The sequence below is a fragment of the Acartia tonsa genome, chromosome 2 (assembly GCF_053477335.1).
Source record: "Acartia tonsa isolate MP-2025a chromosome 2, ASM5347733v1, whole genome shotgun sequence".
NCBI lineage: Eukaryota > Metazoa > Arthropoda > Copepoda > Calanoida > Acartiidae > Acartia > Acartia tonsa.
This window is the reverse complement of record NC_137261.1, coordinates 4,230,702-4,253,303: the sequence shown is the minus strand read 5'-3', so window position 1 is coordinate 4,253,303 and position 22,602 is coordinate 4,230,702. Positions and strand designations below refer to the sequence as shown.

General features: G+C 31.5%; 1 protein-coding gene across 2 annotated transcripts; it reads right to left on the bottom strand.

Moving 5' to 3' along the window:
• Positions 1-17,949: 17,949 nt before the first annotated feature.
• Positions 17,950-20,320, bottom strand: LOC145334233 (uncharacterized). Of its 2 annotated transcripts, XR_013884776.1 has the most exons (6): positions 20,235-20,320; positions 19,593-19,678; positions 19,063-19,142; positions 18,811-18,885; positions 18,532-18,595; positions 17,950-18,320 (listed from the first exon to the last, which is right to left on the bottom strand). XR_013884776.1 is itself a non-coding variant. In XM_080179612.1 (5 exons), the coding sequence occupies exons 1-2, from the start codon at positions 20,121-20,123 to the stop codon at positions 19,080-19,082; spliced, it is 594 nt and encodes a 197-aa protein (XP_080035738.1). In that variant the 5' UTR covers positions 20,124-20,219; the 3' UTR covers positions 17,950-18,320; positions 18,532-18,595; positions 18,811-18,885; positions 19,063-19,079. The 2 variants fall into 2 exon arrangements, 1 of the variants encoding a protein (XP_080035738.1); XM_080179612.1 differs by lacking the exon at positions 20,235-20,320 and having other exon boundaries at positions 19,593-20,219.
• Between the last annotated feature and the right edge of the window lie 2,282 nt (positions 20,321-22,602).

Sequence of the window (22,602 nt, the reverse complement as noted above, 5' to 3'; positions counted from 1 at the left end):
AAACCAGCACAGGACCAATAGGTATATACCCTGAAGAGTAGAATCCGATCGGTTCAGTGCTTACTGAGATCTTAAGGGACAGACAGACAGACGGACAGACAGACATCGTTCTACTTTGTATTATAGATTAATATAATTTGTGTGTTGTACTATTTTTTACAGATACTTTTATTAACTTGTATGTTTATTTCACCCTGTTTTACCCTAGAATTCTTATGTGTCTGTTTGTCTGTACCGACGGATCTCACTAACTACTTATCCTTTATGGTTCTCCTTTACAAGAAAGCTTCAAATAGGTTCTAAGAAGGTTTATAACTATTTTGGGGAGAATACCACGTCCACCACTCTGCCAAGAGAAATCACCCCTAGAAATCACCCCACAAACGTTTTTTACTGTCATTTGATGCTTATTTCCGTAAAAATTAACTGAAATTATCTGTTTTTATATATTATACAATAGCGGTTCTGTATTCCGAGGTGCTAGAAAAATAACATAATACCATCCCCAGCATAAAACCATCACATGACCTATGTGAAGCTTACCTAAAATAAAGATCCTGATCGGTTCTGCAGTTATTGAGATCTTAAGCTTCGGGCAAAAATTATCTTCGATGATTAACTGGAAGTTGTGTAAGAAGCAAAAAAGAAAATTGTTTATTTGTATGGTCATGCATCGTTGAGGTTACGAAACTCAGCCTAATTCCACGTAAATAAATACGTAAAAATGGTTTCTACTGCTGCTATGTCATATAGCTTCTTGAATATTTAGATAATTTTTGAGGAATACCGAAGCCATAAATTCATTACCATGCACAGCTACGACTTTCAGTCTGTAGATAAGATCCTATGGTTTTTACGTATTAAGAAACGGCAAAGTATAAGAGACAGACACACCACCCATTTAAAAGAAAACTTTTGAGTTGCACCTAAAAACAATGAATAAAAGTTTTGTTGAAAAAATAGGTGTAATAAATCAAATATGCAAAGCTAGCATAAAAAAATAATAATTTTCATGTTATTGAAGCTAAAAAATGTAAAAATTAATGTTTACAGGTTCATTTCTCTAATAATATGTTGAAAGTCTGAATTCAGTACCATATAGTTATTCGATACTTATCTAACCATATGAATTTAATAATGAAATGGTTATAAATGCCTTATTATAAATAACAGACCGAAGTTAAAGATAGTTATTTCTCGCATCGTATTATAAACGGCTTTCCGCGGATATAGAATGTACAATTATAAGATTAAAACCAGTTTTTTAGCCCTGAGGTGCCGAAGGCACGGGTTAAAAAAACTGGTTTTAATCTCATGATTGTACATTTTTATATTCGTAGAAAGCTGGATATAATACGATGCTTTACAAAGTTTTTTCGTATGGATGAGAACCGGTTCCTATCTACCGGATTCGAATGAATAAAAGAAAATATTTGCTTGTACAAATTTGCAGATATTCAATATACAATAAAAACATTCATACTCCAAACAATTCAAACTTATTCTTGTAAACATAAAAGAAACTTGATAGTTTTCAACAAAGTGCCTATTGAGCACTGAAATCTACACCTTCATTTTAGAAGTATTTCGAAACTAAGGGGGAGGAGCATTTCTTTTCCTTAATTCCAATTACTTTTCCAGTATAGGGCTTACATGCGATGGCCATACCCTGCGGAACTAACCAGTACACAATAGAACCTAGTCTGATCTGACCTAAAGTAATAAACAAACGAACAAAATATTATCCTAATTTTTAATTAATTTCAGAAATAATGGAAGGTGTTTCATTGCCTATCAAGGTACTTAGTAGAGACAGAAAGTTAACCGTTGAAAGGGAAGTTTCATGAATGGTGTTCAAGATTTTAATTTACTGGGGTAAAATTGTTTAAGTTACATTTACAGGAAAAGAGAAACAAGTATAAGTTACACGTGTATTGTAATATTTGTTTTGAAAGATATAAAAAGTATTATATCGAGTAAAATTTAAAACCATCACGAATGGATATGATAATTTGCTGAAATACTTTTTAAAAGTGTAGCATTTCTATAATTGAGATCTCGACATAGGTGTGTATGTAACTGAAAGCACTTTGATAACTTAGGCTTGATAGAATTGTTCTATAAATTTTAAACTTTAGATAATTATTCCTCACAGTGCATATGAAGGTGCCTTGACTTTTGTGTCAGAACCTAAATTGGGACATAGTCCATTTCATTACCCTAGGTTAGGTAACTTCATTTCACTTTTCAATAAAATCTAAAATGCAGCTGTTTTTGAGAAAATTAGATTTGAAAATTTCAAGTTCAATTTTCATTTACTTCTCTATTAAGGATGTTCTATCCTTGTTTTTATAAAAAGAATCATCTCATAAAGAAATATTTGCTAACTCTTGATCAAAACTTTCTCATGGAACTACCTCTTTTTATTCTATGGGAAATAGCATTGTTCAAATAATAAAAAGTTTTTAGCGCTTGTTGAAGGTTTGTATAAAAGTTTTTGGCCGTAAAATTTTTGCATATAGCATTTACTAGGTATAGCTTGTTACTTTTCACAGCTCTGTAAATTTTTAAATATATTTAGTTATATGTAAGCCAAGACCACATTTTAAGTATATCTTTTTCATATTCTCAACATCAATATTACCTTGAATAAACAGCATGGCTTCAAGATTTAATGGGCAAGAGTGTTAATCACGTGCTGTGCTGTAAAGAGACCAATCAGCTCTGACTATAGATGACACCACGTACTTTAAAGAGAATAGCTGGGAGGAAGTTAGCCATTCCTTGTTAATCATATCAAGATTCTGACCAACAATTTTATGTAAAAATTTCTTCTCCCCCCCACCCTTCTTACCAATTTCCCTTTTGTTACAGCAAAAAATCAGTTTTACGCCAACAATATCCCACAGAAATTTTCAGCAATTTCAAATTACTGAATCAAGGCCAATGTAAGATACAACACAAATCACAATGCTTGTGTAGTGGCAAATCATGTTTTAGGGAGGATTAAAGTGTCCCCAAAATTAATTTTGACGTATCATAGCAGGGGCGTCCAAGCTTTTCTTTTTTTATGGGGGGGGGGGGGGCGGGGTAGGTAAAATTTGTTTACCCCCCTAAAGTTTTTACCAAAGAGGTAAAATTCGCTTGGGGGGGGGGGGGGGGGTATTTACCCCCCCTGAAATCTGTTAGCAGTAAATTTAGTAGTAAAAATGCGCGCGAAGCACGACAAAAAAACTTTTGTTTGGGGGGATATTGAGGGTGGGGGGAATACCCTCTCCTAAATGGTTGGGGGTGCCTACGGCACCTCCTAGTGGGTAGTGGTAAATTTTAATGGGGGGGGGGGGGTAATCACCACTTTACCCCCCCCCCTTGGACGTCCTTGTGCCATAGGCTCCCTCAAAAGTTTTGAGTGAACATTAAAAAAAAATGGAAAAATCCTCATTTACCCCCCTAATATAAAAAAGCATAATGATGTCCTTGAGCTTAATAAATGGTTTGTCTTACTTTATCTTCCCTAAGTTAATTTCTTTCATTATAAAAGATGAAAGGTTTATTGTGATCAAGTTAGCAGAAAACAAGAATGATATTTTCCAATATGGCTCCAAATATGGCTTTTTTACATTAAATAATTCAAAAGAAGAAAACATAAGTCTAAAATTATAAAATTCTAGGCAAAAATTTAAACTATTTTATAAATGTTATCCCAACAATTTATTTGATGATTATTTTATTAGAGGAACCTAGTTCTAAATTTACGGGCTTTGAGAATGGCTTAATACTTAATGCGGGGCCTTGATCTTCAGCTTATAGGATTTATTGAAACTCAGTTATAAAAATATAAAAGTTTCTGAGACATTTCATTAGATGTATTATATTAAAGTTCTTAAAAATAAAATTGCCTTGTTCTTTAGTAAACTATTTAATTTTTCTTCAAACCATGCTTTTTTCAGAAAATGGAAATATTGCTTGATACACTTTAAAAAGAGTAAATATTAATTGGAACTGATTACTAGAAATATAATACATCTTCATGTCTTAAAATAGTGCAAATTTTATTAAGAACTTATTTCCCAATCTTTCATTACATTGGTTTCCAACTCATGTGCAAGGAAAAAATAAGAAATATAAGATGGATTAACTCTTAATAATCATTACTACTTAGTTACTTATTCTCTATACATTACAAAACTATTTGATATGCATACCATGTCATCAATTGATAGATAGTTGGGTAATAACTTGGTAGCTAGGGTTACAACTAGATAGAGTAGTATATTTGTTGGATGAAAAGAAAGATATAGTGTAATATACTAAACTAGCGGATACGCCCCTAGAGGCCTCTAGGGGCACTTGAGGAATTTTATAACCCAATTTTATTATTTTAGATTTTAAAAGAAAATGTAAAAAAAAAATTAAAATTTTTTTTTTAGGGGGGGGGAATTTTTTCTAGGGGCGATTTTTCTTGGGAGGGTGGTGGTACCCTCCCCCAAAATAGTTATAAACCTTCCCGGGACCTATGAGAAGCTACCCTGTTAAGGAGAACCCGATCAGTTCAGTGGTTAGCGAGATCCTTCGGTACAAACACACAGACAAACCCACAGATAGAAAAAAATATAGACAGATAGATAACTATAAATTAGAATGGATAGACTTGTGAATATATTGGTTGATATAGTGAATAGCAGATGGATGGATATCTCAATTGATGGATGTATGGATAGATAGAATGATAAAGCTATTCGATGAAAATGAATATGTAGTGGTTAGATATATGGATAAATAGATGGATTGCTGGTTTAAAACAAATTGGTAAAGAATAGAAGATAGCAAGATAGAATTAAAATGCATAAGAAAGAAAGAATGATAGCTTAATAGATGGATAAATAGAGGATAGAGCAAACGCGAGAGAGAGAGAGAGAGAGAGAGAGAGAGATGACGAGAGAGAAAATGTAATAATGTAAAATATCGAAGCAAAACAAATTATTCCATCCGCAAGCGTCTTACAGAACACACATCCACCGATACGCCAAACTTTTACTCTGAAACCAGACTACGGACTTACATTATAAGGTTTTGGTCCATAGAATTTATTTATTTAATATCACATAAGGATTTAAGCATATATTAGCTTGTAATATGTTGTCCTTTTATGAAAATACATGCCTGTAGAAAAGTACAAGAGTGGGTGGGGTAGTAAGGCGGAGAAACATATACTCTCTGAATTACACACACACACACAAACTCACCCCACATACACACACACACGTTCCCACATAAATGACACATAGAGAAAATCTCGGAATCACTTTATGGTTTTAGTTAACGTTCTGCATTTGTCACAAGATTATAGAAAGAGTTGGGGATGCGAAACACATCTATACACAAGAACGTCCAATCTTATCTTTACAAGAATGCGTTAAAGTGAAAGGTTTAAGATTTAAGGAGGGCAATCTAATGTATTTTCTTTAAAAAGTTGATAGGGGTAAAATGAGGGTTTTCAAACTTTGAGAGGGGTAAAACTAAACACATCTTTATCCCCCACCTTGGACGTCTATGTCTATAAAATAATCTCTTTTCATTACTCGGTTTTTTAAAAATTTTAAGGGGGTAAAATGAGAACTTTTAAAGTTTGAGGGGGGTAAACAATCCTTTATCCCCTACCTTAGACGTCTATGTATATTCAATAATCTCTTTCATTACTCTCTTATTTATTTTTTTGATGCATCGCATTGGTGTATATTAATATCTCTTTTGCTAAAAGATGTATTTGTCTTTTTTAAATAGCAAATGTTTTTTAACCCTTTTAATAAAATATAGGTGTCATACTCGAAAATATATGAAAAAGTGAAATGACACATGTAATCTGTTATATTTTCTATTTAAATATTTTTTGTATTTTCTGTATAAGGAAACAGTTCCTTAGAAAAAAAAAACCATAAAACTGCTAGTAATTATAACTGTTATTGATAAAATAATCATAATTATAGCATAAGTACTTTATATCAATTTTAAAAGTAAAAACCTCTTTTATCAAGTATCAAAACACAATTTTAAAAAAATAGCTCTTAAAAAAAATAATACTAGTGCCTTTGCTTCTAGATAGCCCTTTTTGTGATGGAGGGGGGGGGGGGGGGGAGTTCGACCAATGTCTTAGTTTTAAAAGAAAAAATATTAAAGACAGACCTATAAGAAGCTTTGGTGAATAGAAACGCCATTTCGGTCCGACAGCTACAGAGATCTTTCAGTACCCACAGACAGACAGACCCGTGACCGTTGCTCAACACGTAGCGCATCCGCTCGTCGTCGGGAATGTGACAGGTTCGAATCTCGGTCCGACACCGCGTCATAACTAAAGACGTTAAAAATGGTTCCCACTGCTACTATGTCAGATGCGCGACGTAAATAGTTAGAGTGGGGGGAATTCCTTGGCCCAAAACAGGCGCAACTCGCTACCATACACAGTTGGGACTTCTCAGACAAAGGTTGTGCATCTTAGAGAGTTGGTTGTCTGATAGGTGATTGGACGCTTTACACCGCAATCATAAGTATTGTATGTATGTATGTTCCAAGGTGCGTGGAGAGAGGTCTAGTACCCGAAGCGACACCTAGCCCCCTAGAGTCTTTAACTCTTTAACACAGAGACAGAGAAACAAACACACATACTCCTTGAAAAACCTTCTGTACGCCACAGGACTCAACTGCACAAAATACAGACAGACCAATGCTTCTGACTTATTGTGTAACATTACATAATATAAAAATTATAGATTTAAAATCAATAAGGAAAAATGAAATAAAAGTTATCCACTGAACTATATTTAAAATTTGTAAAAGAAACCAGAAGAAAATGAATGGTTCAATGTTAAACAATGAAAATGAATGATTTAAACCAAAAACGAAGAGAGGGGGGGGGGGGATGGGGCGTGGGAACTTTCTAACCTAGTTTATAAGTTTTTAAAATACGAACTCGCCGAATGTATTTCTGTCTTTCTGTACGCTAAGATATCTTAGTTATGTTTTATTTGATTGATTGATTGAACTTTTAGGAAGGCAGAATCTTGGTCATTTGCGGTTTTTCTGTTAATTTTTTGTTATTATTGTTATATTTAGAAACATTTGAGCAAAGTCATAATGTCGTTATGTCGAATACATGTAAGCCATGTCATAAAAGTCAACACTGTTAATGAGCCAGGGCATTCATCCTTTTTCAACCAATTTCAAATTTCTAATAATTCCACGGTGTTATCAATAAACCCATTTTCTCTCAAGTAAAACTTAAAGGCTAGGAGCTTATTACTGGATACAATTTTTACTTAAATTATTGTTGTTGTTTCTAGTAAAAGCAATTTACTTGGTAACTATCAAGGGAAAACAATATTTTATCTTAACCGATGCTTACAATTTTTTAATACTCTTTTATTTTAAAGTTTCTTAAATGTTCCAAAATTTATTTATTAAACCATATTTTCTAAATGAACCTCACAATAAAGCCTTCTGTCCCCTCAACTACCTTTATGAAAAATATGTGGAAAAAATCAAAGTAAAACGTTTCTAAAAATATGATTTTAAAGACTCAAATGAATTTTTTTTCTGTGATATTAAGGAGTATGGCATATTTTTAATCAGGATTTCTGTTTCATACGTTTGTTTTTAATATTTAAAGGGCAGATACTTGAAAAATAATTTCTATTACTTAATATTTTAGGATAAACGTTTTACAAACAAGGATGACAACATCCATAAAAGCGAAGCACTGAAACGGTAGGACAAACGAACAATAACACTTATATAGTGTCTGAACTGAATAATCAGAATAAAAATATATAAGAGTCGAAGCAAAATTGTAAACAAATTTGATGAAATACTGCTTGATACAGGATAATGGTTATGGACATACTTACATTCTTAGGACTTGATTATAGAGTTGCTTCGCTTATAACATTATACTTTGTTGTCCCAGGAATCAATATACCAAAAATCAGATCAATCGGATAATTAGATCACATACAAATTTGTTGTTACAACATGTTTAGAATGGACGTACGGACATTCTGGTAGTGATTATGGAATTGCTACGCTTTCTAAATTGTACCTAACTACTACAGGAATCACATGCAAAGTTTGAAATCAATAGGACAATTCAAACATGCCTAAATTAACGAAAAAAGCTATCCGTCTCGGACGGACTGACGTACAGACCCTAATCATAGAAAAGCTTCGCTTTTGAATATACTCAAAAAATTATGGGTCAACAAATTGTTGGAAGTAAAGCCAAAAGTTCTTTTCCCCCAAGATTATTGGCAAATGTTTGTATATAAAATGTTGAATTCTATTCTACACATAAAACTGATGATGATATATCTAAATGCGCAGCCACTCAATAACTTAATATGTTTGTATAAGATAATTTAATTAATAATAAAAATATAATTGTAGTTGCAGAAATTATTTTAATAGAATAGAATCCTAACAGCAAATGAACTGATATGTCATAGAAGTAAGTCACAACTAAAGAGGGTTGAAAGTCGTATCTATTGCTGGTATGTCAGGTGGGCAACATAAATAGTACTACTAGTGGGAATGCCTTGGCCCAAAAAAGGTGCATATCATGGTCATGCACATTTTGAACTTCCAAAGAGTTGGTTGTCTGTACTAGTTAAATGTTAGTGACCTCATACTTACTATTAAAAAAGGTTTGGCTCTTTATGAGTCATCCATGGATGTACGTACATACTAAAATTACTTAAACGAAACATGTGTACTTATTTTGCCTTAGGATTGTCTAAAAGAAAATTAAATTCAAGTGATCTCGTGTTTTATTATGATTGTCAGAATGATAGTAAAAATAAAGATACCTAATGCAATAATATTATGCAGATGCCATTTTACAAATAAATACAATTAAAAAGATTTAAAATGACAAAATATACCTTTATTGTTATGTAGAATTATATAGATTTTAGAGTTTTTTTTCTGTTTATTTCTTACCTTTTCCAAGCATTTGATTAGAAAAGAGAGGGAGGGGGTTTTAGGGGGCATTTAATCTGACTAAAGTTTTATACTTGACTTTATACAAGTATATTTACGACAAAAAATATTAAATATTAAAGAAATTTAACATGAAAGTTTGAGAAATAGTTGTATTACTTTTCCTCATACAGAATGTTTAAAATCTTTTATTTTATGAGATAATAAGTTTCTAAAGAACATGATTTGATTAAATTCATCAAAATTTAAAAGTCCAAAATGGGAGTCGTGGACTCTGGAGGTCTAGACAACTCCAATTTCAAGGCAAGTGTGACTTTTTACTTGACATCCCCCATGGCTGCATTAGGGAGGTGTAGACCTATGTCAAGGGGTTGTACCTAAAAGGAGGTGTCTCCAACTCTCTAAATTTTGCCATGGAAATGGACATACTCTCCTCTGCACGCCTACAGTTAGAAATAAGCCAACCTAAAGAAATTCTCTAAAAACTTATATTCCGTTTTAACTTTGTACTTCAAGTAGATAAAAACCTAAGATATTTGTTTTTCCTATAATTTTCTTTCTTGTCTACAAAATGGGTCAATGTGTAAAAAAATTGTAAGTATTTAAATCTAAGTAGAAAAAGTAGAAAAATATCTGTCCGTTCGTCTGACTGTCTGAAGCTTAATATCTCGGTAATCGCTGAGCCTATTAGGCTCAACTTTTCATGGAATATTTATACTGGCCCTGCGATGGTTTTAAGCTATTTTCCAAGAGCGGGGGTCGTCCCTTCCTCCAATAAATAAAAATATACTAGCGCAGCATTTTTAAAAGCAAATCTTTTTTATAATTAGGGTCGGTCCGGTCCGTCCGTCCGTACGTACGTAACGGATAGCTCTTTTCGTTAATTTAGGCATGTTAGAATTGTTCTATCTATTTCAAACTTTGCATGATGATTCCTATAGGAGTTAGGTACGAGTTAGAAAGTAAAGCAACTTTATAATCGTTACCAGAAAGTCCGTACATCCATTTTAAACATGTTGATTTTCAACTTTTTTAACATCAAATTTTTATGCGATAAAATTATACGATTGGTCTGATTTTTGGAATACTGATTCCCAGGAAAACAAAGTACATTGTTATAAGCGAATCATCTCTATAATCAAGTCCTAAAAATGTAAGTATGTCATTAAACAATATCCTGTATTTAAGCAGTTTTTCATCAGATTTACTTACAATTTTGTTTCGTTCGACTTTTATACATTTATATTCTGATTATTCAGTTCTGACACTATACAAGTGTTAATGTTCGTTTGTCCTAACGTTTCAGAGCTTCGCTTTTATAGATGTTGTCATCCTTGTTTTCTTTAAAAAACTATGAGATATAATTTGTTGCACCTTTCCTTGTTTTCTCTTCTTATATGGGGCAAAGCTCAAAGAGGCTAGAGGAGAAGCAACTTGTATTTAATTTACATAAAATTGAAGATAATAATAATTTAGTATTATTTAAGTGTAAGTATTGTATATTTGTATTTGATAAAAGTTTGGGGTAATGTTTCATTACATATATTGGTCAGCTTCAAGGATTAAGGATAATTATTCAGTCCCCCATATCAATTAATATATACTTAATGTAACAGCATAGCAAAAATTACAGAGTCTTAAGACCTAACGGCTGGAAGCATAGTCCAACTTAAGTATTATTTGAAGGAGCATAACATTATTTACAAATAATCTGGAATAGCTTTATTTCATTACATGACTGTTCTAGCTTATTTTTTGACCATTTAGTCATTAAGATGAACAAATATAGAGGCTATGTGTTTAGTCAATTTGCATTTAGCAGCCTCTAAACTTTTAGAAAACTTATTTTATTTGTAGTTAACATTTAACATTTTATCAAGAAAAAAAACTTTCATACAGATTGAAGTCAGTTAAACTTAAATAATAGTTCAAATAAATCAGAGTCGTAAGTTGAATGTTTTTTTCCACACAAAGTGCCGATTAGAATACATTTTTTTTAAAAGTAGAGTTTTTTTTTCTATACCTAGCCCCTTCGGAGGTCCCTAGGCAAATACCTGCAGTTCAACAAGTCAGTCGGGGCTAACCAGTACCCAATATAACCTAACCGATCCTAATGAAAAACTACCCACCCCACAATATTCTTTTTTAATATAAGGGGGTGGAGTGGGGGGGGGGGATTATCAGTGCTCAAGCGGCCACTTTTTATGACTGCGCCAGGTAGAAGAATTTTGACTTTACCATACTTTAAAATTTAGATCCTTTACCCTTATCTGCGTGGAAAGTTGGTCACTCTGAAAACAAAATATTATTTCTATTTTCAATTTACTTTTCTAATATTGAGAAAATAATGTGGGGGTATTGAAGTTAGACATTTATATATATGTATGTATGTGTAATTTATTTAAAAAGATCAAGGATTCATAAAAGCGTAGCTTTTCTAAAATTAGAATAAGAAGTCTGTCGCCTTTACCTTTTTAAAATCAAGTCCAAATCCGTATATACATTGATTTTATTTTTATTTCCGAATGTTTGTTTATTTTTTTATACAATTAAATCCCAGCGTAAGAAAATCTTTTTTTTACAAAAAATTTAATTATCATCTATAATACAAAGTAGAACGATGTCTGTCTGTTTGTTTGTCTGTCTGTCTGTTTGTTTGTCTGTCTGTCTGTTTGTTTGTAGCGAAGGATCTCGCTAAACGCTAAACCGATCGGGTTCTCCTTTACAGGGTAGCTTCTCATAGGTCCTGGGAAGATTTTTAACTATTTTCTGTGGGGGGTGTGACACCCCCAACCCCCCAAAAAATAAAAATATCCCCCACCCAAAAAAATTTCTTTTTAAAACTAAAATTAAAATAGTGAGGTCGACTACTCCCCCCCCCATCCAAAAAAAAATTTCTCCCTCCCCCCCAAAATTTAAAAAAAAATTTCCTTTAAATCTAAAATACGAAAAATTGGTTTGATCAAGCCTCTTGGGGCAAAGCCCCTAGAGGCTAGGGGCGAAGCCGCTAGTAATCTTAAAAATATGTTTTAGGCTTTATCTATATCTAAGTAAATAAATGTATCAAATGCTCTTCTAAAGTCAAACAAGCAAGAATTTAAGCAATTTGTCCCTTAAGCAAGAAACAGGGACAAAGCAAAAAAAAGTAATATAAATAATTCCGATATAAACTTGGATAGATTGGGGAGAGTGAAGGGTTGTAGATCAATTCAATTACAATTGTTAAAAAAAATCTAAAAACTGTACAAACGCAAAATATACAATAAAGAAAATATAGATATTGGCCTTTTCTGGGTAAATAGGTTTCATCCTAGTCTAGAAAGTGCTAAAAATTATGATAGGTCACATTTTACCAGAATGTTCGTTCAGGACGAAATATTTTTTTCATAAACGTGAATTGATTATTTAAAACACAAAATCAATGCAAAAGTATTGATATTAAGCTGTAACATATGAAACTATTTTCTTCACCTATGGGTTTTATCATTAGGCTTTTTGTCAATTTATCATTTGTAACGGGAAAAAAGGTTTTGATCTTACTTTGAAAACAATTAGGCGATTGGGGTTAATATTTTTCATTGTATACAAAATAATTAGTTTGAAATCTACGCTGAAACTTCATTTAATTGAACAATTAGTTAAAGCACTTGTGTGGTCACCAAAAACTCGACGAGAAAGGTAATATAGGCGTATTTCTGGGAGGGTTACATTTGACAGATTAAGAGATTGAGAAAGGAGAAAAAAGAGGATGGGATATAGAAAAGAGATAATATATTGAAAGGGAAGGTGGTAAACAAACAAATTGGTATTTCTCAATTACAGCAAATTGATTAAATTTTTAAAAATGGCAATACCTTTTTGTAATTTTGCAATAGTAATATCGTATTATAGACAGCTTTCTGCGGTTAGATTATAAAAATCTAGTTTTGCAATTATCTGATACACAAATACAACTTTGCTATAGTCACTCCAAAAATTAAATTTTTAATTTTGTTCCAAAATTTAAAATGACATTATAATAATTCTAAAATTTTGTTATATCATAAGAACCCTCTAAATGGTGAATGAAGAAAGAATTAATGGAGTATAGGACTGGTCATTCATCAACCTAAGCTTACAAAATATCTATCTATTTATCTAAATTTCTTTCTTCCCATCTATCTATTCTTCTGTATGCCTATCTATCTATAATCTATTCGTCCATCTAAAAGATTCATTAAAAATATCTATTCATTTTCCCATTTATTTTCGAATTTTTACAAATCTTTAATCATTTATGATGCATATTTCTTTTTATACAAGGGGTACAAAACCATTAAAAGCCCTTTTTTGAAGGGTTCAAGCTTTATATCTATATTATTGTAATGAATTTACATGGATTTTATATCAGATTTTCATGTTCTCTAATTAAGTGAAACATAATGATACCTTACACCCTCCCCTTTACCCAATCCACTCCCCTCTTACTAGATGAACGAACTGTCCAATAAATGAGTTTTATGTTAACAACCCAAATTGACGACAATTTTTCGCCATAATATCAATGTATAATATATATTTAGATATTTTTTAGATATTTATTAATTCCACTAATTATAACAATTATTATATAAGTTCATTACATTGAATAAACAATATCAATAATAAGATAATTAATATAACTAGGAAGATCATGGCACTACATTTGTATAATAGATACTATTGTAGATTTACCCATGACTTAATTATAATTTTCATGTTACTGATTGTGAGAAGACGGCGGAGGACAAGGCAGGCTGAAGGCTGAGAGTATGTTTATAAGTAATTATTTTATGGACATGTACAAGGGTTACTGTGTAGGTTTTAGAAGCAGATATTGCAGTTATGATCGCTACAGTTTATGAATAGTTTGTATTTATCTATAAAGTGTTTTAGTATTGCTTTTTTAAATTTTTTTCTGTTTTTTATTTGTTTTAATTCTATATTTAGTTCATTCCAGTCTTTGGGAATGGTAAATTTTGTTATAGATGATTTGTTTGCTCCGTTTATTTTCAAGTTCCAAATATTCCTGCGTAGTCTCTCATGTGGAACTTCTTTTTTTATTAAGTTTAGAATTGCAGTTGGTGCGTATTCATAGAAAACGGAGTGTCCTATTAATAGGTTATTGTATGTGATTAGATCTTTGAATTTAAGAATTTTGTATTTCTTAAAGAGTGGTTCAGTGTGGATTCTTCGTGATGAACCATGTATGTTTAAAATGATACGTTTTTGTATAGTAGTGATTGTATTTAAAGCTTTTGTGTTGTTTGGTGCCCAAATGCTAATTCCATATTCAATGAAAGGCTTTCCTAGTGCATTGTAGCATAGTATTTTTTGCTTTGTTGGAATCTCTTTTTTTATGTTTCTTAAGATATGATTGCATGTATTTAATTTACTTATTGTTTTATTGATGTGGCTATCAAAATTTGCTTTTTCATCTAATAGAAATCCTAGGAATTTGAAAGAGGATTCTTGAGTATTAATGTGATTGCTTTTAACAGTTTGTATGATGGTATCGTTTATTTTTATGTTAATTTCTTGTTTTGTGTTGAAATTTATAATTCTGGTTTTAGTGGGGTTTAGGGTTAGTTTATTGTGGTTGAACCATTCAGTGATTTCTGCCATTATAGTGTTTCCTAGGGTTTCTATTTCTGTTTTGTTTTTGCCACTTACTGCAATCATGGTGTCATCTGCAAAGAGGTTTATGAAGCATTTGATCATGTCTGGTAAATCATTTATATAAATGATGAAAAGTAATGGTCCTAGTATTGATCCTTGTGGCACCCCAATTTTTGAAGCTAGAAAGTTGGAGAATTTTTCTCCGATTTTGCATGTATGTGTTCTGCCATTTAAATAATTTTTGAACCAGTTGAGTTCTGTATTTTGTATTCCTATTTTTTTTAGTTTGGTTAGTAGTATGTTTATGTCAACGGTGTCAAATGCTTTGGTAAGATCTATGAATATGGAAGATGTTGACATCTTATTATCTTTGTCCTTTTCGATTTTTTCCATAGTTGCAATCATTGCATGTATGCATGAGTGTAATGATCTGAATCCAAATTGCTTGCATGAAAGTATATAGTTTTTTTCTAAGTACATTCTTAGTTGGTGAGCAACAACTTTTTCAAGCACTTTGGAAATGGCATTTATAAGAGCGATTGGTCTGTAGTTGTTAGGATCGGTTTTGCTGCCTTTTTTGTAGATTGCAACGATGATTGCTGCTTTTAATCTGTTGTGAACAATACCTGAATGTAGTGAGCTGTTTATTATATTAGCTAATACTCTGGGTATTTTTTGTAAGATGGTTTTGATTATGACACTTGGGATTCCATCTGGTCCTGCAGATAGTTTAGGTTTTAGTGTCTTATTTATTTTTGTTATATCATCAGCTGTTATGTTTTTGAATTTGAACCTAGTGTTTTGTTCATGTATGTTATTTATGTATTCTTGTTGTTTTGTATTGTCTGTATGAATTTTATTTGATAGCTCTGTACCAATTCCGTTAAAGAATTTGTTTAGCTCTGTAGCAATGTCGATATCTTCAGTTAGTTCTTTATTGTTAATTATTATTTTGTCAGGTTTAGTATTTTTTTTGTTATTAGTGTGTCTGTTTGTGGCTTTGTTGATTGATCTCCACATAGCTTTGGAGTCGTGTTTAGTTTTTTTGAATTCATTTTCATAGTATTTAATTTTAGCTTTCCTAATTTTGGATTGTAGCTCTTTTTTAAACTCTACGTGTTGTGTGTTATGTAAAGGTAGTTTACTTTTAAGTTTTTTAAGGTATAATTTCCTTTCAATTTTGAATAGTTTCTTAATCTCGTCATCTATCCATGGCGAAGCATTGGTGTCTTTTTTTTATCTTTTTTTAAAGTGTATTTTTTGTTTGGGAATGATTCATTAAATATATTGTCTATTTTATTGAAAAATTTATTCCATTTGTCAATTGTGTTGTTTGTATTGAGAATGTGCGACCAGTCTTCATTGATTAGTTTATTTGAGAAGTGGTTTATGTTGTCAGTGTTAAATTTTCTGCGGTGATAAGTGTTGGTAGTATTTTTGTAGGTGATATCTGTTTTTTGAATGGATTTAATGATTAAGAAGTGGTCAGTAATTGAGTTGCATATGATATAGTTTTTACTGTTATTATAATTATTTGATAGTATATTATCAATGATAGAAGCAGTGTTATTAGTGACTCTAGTGGGTCTGTTGATTAGGGGTATTATGTTTTGATTTTCAAAGGTCTGGTAGAATTTTCTAATACTTTCCATAGTGTTATATTTAAGGATGTCCATGTTTAGATCTCCAAGTATATCATAGTTAGTGTTTGGGAAATGTGTGTCCTTATATTCCAAGAGCAGTTTAATATCTTTAATGCAGTTTTCGATGTCATGTGTACATTGTGAAGGGGGTCTGTAGAGAGTTGAAAGGATATTGGTTTTGTTTTTTGTTTTATATTCGATGGTTAGGAATTCAATATGACCCTTTATAACTGTCATTTCTTTTATAACTTTAAAGTTTATGTAATCTTTGCAGTATATGCTAACCCCCCCCCCTCTTTTGTTTTTTCTAAGTAATGTTGCTGGTTCGTGGTATCCAGGAATGATAAGGTTATTAATGTTACCCCATACTTCTGTGAAGCATATTATATCTATGTTAGAGTTTAATTCATTTAGTAGATATAGAAAATTATTTGAATTTTTGTCAATGCTCCTAATGTTTTGATGAGCTATGCTGAAGTGTTTTAGGTTTTTGATGTGAGAGCAATCAACATAACTGGATTCAGTATTATTGATATTTATAGTTATTTGTTGGAAATTAGTTGGTAATCCTTGTACATTATTACTAATGTCATTCATGTTTAAATTTTATATTTTTTTTAGTTTTTGTAGCCTTCCTTTCTGCCTTTATCCCCCCCGTCTTGAGGATAATTATGAAAATGGTCTCCATAGGAGAATATATTTATGAATAAACTAGGAAACGGTAAGCAATTTAATAATTTTCACATTTTATTAAACATACATATTACAGTAGGTAAGTATTTGAAAGTGTTGAAATTTATTATCTGTTGCTGATAAGATTTTGAGTATATAATTACTCATGTATACTTTCAAGAAATAGTTTTTTTTGTTATGTGTTGATAATTAATGCCATTAAAAGAATCTTGTCTGTACGTTCAAAGAATTTTGAAATTTAGATGTCGCATCTCCATGATATTGTGTATCACACTATGCTTCTGGATACATCCATGTATCTTATTGTGTATCATATTATGCTTCTGGATACATCCATGTATGTTATTGTGTATCACACTATGCTCCTTGATACATCAAGGAAATTCGAGAGTGATATTTTATGTTGGTTCTTTAAATTTTGTGCTTGTTATTCTTGCCACTCTTAGAATTTTATTCATATTGCTGCTTAATAAATATTGGCTTACTATATTCTTTTTTATCATTTGCATGCATCTTAATTTACTCGTGAAACTAATAGCTTATTGCTTGTTTTTTTTTTGACACTCTTAAGTCTACATGAAAAGAAAAGATTGAATCGGGTTGCTGCTTAATAATTTAGGAATGAACTATTTTCTTTTTTTTACATTTTGCGAGTGTTATGCTATTTACTCATAGTAAGGATAGCAAGAGCAATATTAGTTTTTTGGCAAGTTAGCTTATGATTTTTTTTTTTTATCAATGGATACTGTTGTATTGTCACAGTCTGTTTGAACATTAAGTAAGAACTATAATCGAGATTAATGTAATTTAGTACTAGATATATTTGGTTATGTTACTTAAAGATTTGTGCTTGTTATTTTTGTCACTCTTAAAGATCTACTTAAGAATAGAAATTTTATTGAGATACTGTTGTGTTTATGCTTGTATTAAGCTTGTTATTTTTGTTACTCTTATAGTTCATAGTTCGTTTATTTTAAGTAAAATATGATCAAGATTAATGTAATAATTTATTAATAACATATTTAGTTTGGTTGACAATCAATGCATTAATTAACATTTCCATACTGTGTATGTGAATTTTTTTTTTTCTTGACTGAGATACAATCATAACAATCATAAGAAAAAAATAACGCTAGATAAGTACAGATTAGAAAAAATATTACTATATTTAGCAATTACAAAATTGTAGTATTTTATTTATGTACAGTGCATAAAAAAAAACAATTTATAAATCATAGCTAGTATTTTTACTTGCATTTTAATATTGTTATATATCATGAATCATGAATGTTACTAATCAATGGTTATGGATAATTCATCAAGTATCAAGTATCAAGGTGTTCTACTGGTGGGTGTCGGCTGAAATATAAAATAAATGATTATATTTATTATAATGTGGTTATCTAGTGTGAAGTTGTTAATTTTAGCTTGAATTACTCAGTCAGCAAATCTTTATTCATTTTTAATAGTAGGAATTTTATAAGTTTTAAGTCAGCGAGTTCCTATTTTTTTAAGGTAATATTTTAACTTAGTGGACTGTTAAATTATCATTTAATTTTTCGAAAGTTACCTCTCAGTAGAGTGTTGAAAAAGACCAAAACAGTTTGTCTTAAAAGGTGGTGTGGTTCTACCGGCTGAAATATAAGTATAAGTAATGAATATATTTTTTTATAGTGTGGTTAACTAATATGCATGTTGTTAATTTTGGCTAGAGTTAATCATTCAGCATAATTTTATTCATTTTTAAAGATAGGAGTTTCATAAGTTTTAAGTCAGCGAGTTTTATAATTTTTAAGGTAATATTTTAACTTAGTTAAATTAATCATTTAATTATTCTTATGAAAGTTACCTTTCAGTAGAGTGGTGAAGAAGACCAAAATAGTTGTTGTCTTATAGGGTGGTGTAGTTCTACAGCTGGTGTCGGCTAAAATATAAGTAAACAATATTAGCTGTGTTCAGTAGTATCTTTTTTCTAGTTGGATAATAAAACTGTTAGTTAATTTCATAGGGTTTGTAAGTCATATAGAATGTTAGATTATTATAAGTGTGTAATAGAAGATTTATTTATTGTATAGTATTAAAGTTCAAATTTGCTAGTTACCTCTTTGATGTTAGCAGTTAATCCTTGTTCTTGCTGTTTTTAACAATACTGTTGTTTTTGGTGGTATCAATGTTACTGGCCTGAAATAAATATTTTTTTTAGTGAATATAGGATTACGTCATCATAGAGAAACAATTTTTTGCTTTCTATTTGCGAGGAAGACGGTATAGAGAGAGAATTTGCTCTTGTTTAACAAGGAAGATAATATTCATGAAGGGTAAGAAAATAATAATTAGTAACAATCATGTTTTACTTTTTAGTTTCTATATTTAATTGTCTTTTTTTCTTTCATATGGTATATAGGGTAATTTGATTGCCTCTTCCCAATCTTTTTTGATGGTTTTGAAGGCATTTGCAACTTCAGTTAGTGGTTGCCAATTTTCGCCCGCTTTTTTAATTTCTAATGTGTATCTATATGTTTTGAAGTCTATGTTTTGTCTCGTTTTATAGTTCTTTTTTCGTAATTTGTACGCTATTTCATTAAGCTTTGTTACGTGCTGTTTAGCACAGTGGGGTATCTCTCTAGTTACCTGGACAAAATCTTGTTTCTCCTTGTTCTTGTTAAAGCTTGCAAGACCCATCAGAAAGATTTCAGCTGGATAATAGCCTGTATCATCTGAAAGATTGAACTTATTGTTAGTAAAAGAGATTTTGTAGAGACAACCTGCTTTTTTCTTCTCTTTCTTGTCCGTCTTTCCGCCCATGGGAATCTTAACGGGTGGGTTGTTGATCATTTTTGGGAAAGATTTTTCAATCTCTTTTTTTGTGTCTGTTTTTCCGTCCGTTTTTTTCTCAAGTCCATCATTAAGGATGTCCCTAACTATGTTGTCAATTTCCTCTGTATTTTGGTCATTTTGGGTGGCTAAGAAGAAGCAGTTTTTCGATTTAGCGAATTCTCGTTGTATTTTAGGTAGTACCCCCAATTCTATCTTGAGTTTTTCAAGCTCAATATTGAGTAATTTTGTCATTTTTTCAGTGAATTTTTGTCTGTCGTTTACATGTACAAAATCGGATGAATCTTTTATCAATTTAGTTTTTAAATTTTCGAGTTTTTGATCCATGCTTATTGAGTAGTGGGAATTGTTATGTGTATTATCTTTCTTTTTTAGTCAGTATGTATGAAATATATATGTATTATATATATTTGATTGTTTAATGTAAAAATTGCTTACCTATCTATTTAATCACAAATACATGAGCCGAGTCGAGAATATAGAAAAATGAATGTTCACTGTTCAGCTTTCTCTGTTCAACTAGCGACTTATTTTTTACCTTTTATCTTTCTACCTATCGATCAATTTATACATTTCAAACTATTATCAAGAAATAAAACATAATTAATGTATGTTTACATATTTATCATCTAGTTACAAGTTTATCTTTTAACCAGAAAAATGCATTTTTTGCTGCATATTTTTATTGTATGTAATAAAAAGTTAACACAACACACATCACTAAAAAGAACATCTAGCTGTAAAAAGGACAGTAAACTTCAACTTTTAATGTACTTGGTGTGATGGAAAAAGAGTGAAGTAAACGATCTAAAATAATTTAAATTTTACTATGAAAGTATATTTACAAATAAGCCTCCATCAGGGGTAAGGCAAAACAAAACCCAAAATGATGGTTCAAATTAGGTTACGTGTTCACTCGGACTTTTGTCGACTCTGACGTATGTATTTCCTGCGTTTGTCCTAGGACTAGTTAAACTTTAGACTTTATCAACTGTAAACGAACTGACCATTAAGTGATGTCACGTTAGCAACCCTAAATTGACGACAATTTTTCCCCTGTTATAATATCCAAGTATATTCTACTAGCGGCTACGCACCTAGCGGCCTCTAGGGGCACTTGAGGAGGGGAGAGTCGAATTTGATAACCTAATTTAGTTATTTTAGATTTTAAAAGAAAAAGTAAAAACAAAATTTTTTTTTTGGGGGGGGGGGACTGCCCCCCTTCCATTTTTAATTTTAATAATTTTTTTTTGGGTTGGGGGGGGGGGGGTAATTTTTTTCTATGGGCGATTTCTCTTGGCGAACAGACGTGGACACGTATAATTATAGAGAAGCTGGGCTTCTCTAGCTATCACTAAATAACAAACAAAGTCTATTCAGATGTTACTTTATTCAGGGTCCAAAGGTTACTAACTTATAATACAACAAATAATAAATACACAGATTGGAATAAATAATACTAAAGCAAAATCAATATAAATACATATACAATAATCAGATTGGGCAATAATGATCCCCCATCCCTGGAAAGGGTGGGGGAACCAAACAATGCAGCTTAACCATAATAAGGCTGTCAAAATCTATCATTAATTTTAAAGCATAGGGAGGGGTCAGGCTGACCCCTTCCCCGGTACTCGGTGGAGGGCCCTCGGCCCTTCTCCGAACCAAGGTCAGGGTTGCCACAGAACATGGCTCAGGGTTGCCGAATACCACATTTTCACTGATATTTTAAGTCTAATGTTTACACGTAAAGTTTTTGATACATTCATGTAAAAAAAACAAGGAAAATCGTGTTAATTGTAGCCTATAAAAAAATATTTTCAAATTTGATTTTTATTAGTAAATTAGAAAAGGGCTTAAAGTGAGGCCTTATGCTTTTCTATTCGGAAATAACATTCGTAATAACTTACTTGAATTGATATGATAAGTATAGAGTAGCGGCATGCAAAAGTAATAATCTAATGAAAATTGGACTCCAGTGAATAATTTCCATATATTTTTATGCGTTCTATGCGTGTGCAGCAATATGTATATTTTAGAATTACCTATTCAATCTACTTCAAAGCAAAATATTTCAAATTAGAGTCCGGTCCTCAAGACCCGTAATTATTAGAGATATGACAGTAGAATAGGCTGTCTCAAGTCACTGTAACTTTAATGTTATATCAGAGTTTTGACGCCTTTAGAAAGAATTTTGTGTGCACCGAATCATGTTTTAGTAGGTATCTAATAAAATGTACAAGTAAAAGATTCAATTCTCGGCAGCCGCGATTCAGCCGCCTGTACGCATCAGTATTCTCGGCAGCCGCGCTTCAGCCGCCTGTACGCATCAGTATTCTCGGCAGCCGCGCTTCAGCCGCCTGTACGCATCAAGAATATCAACTTTTTCTAATTTTAAAATATTCGGAAGTCTAGATTTAAAATTTGAAAGCATCTAAAAACTTAAATCTGAGGATAAGCCGCCGCTGACGCGCAGCTGCCGATTCCCAAAAAAGATTAATCATACTTAAACAAAATTTTATAATTTTATAAACAGCGAGGTTCAATTTTAAATATTTTATTTGAAAGCAAGAAATAGGTGACATACAATTGCAATTGTTTATGTCGATAATGAAAGTTGGATCATGGAAAAAGAAACGAATTAGAGGGTTTCGTAGTATTTTCACAATAGCTTTACTCCTATATCTAGGCCCTGCGGAGGGCTTTAATCCTGCGGGGCAATTATTAACATTTACTTCATCTAAAATCAAAAGCAACTGTGAAAATACGACGAAACCCGTCAATTCGTTTTCTTTCCATGATTCTT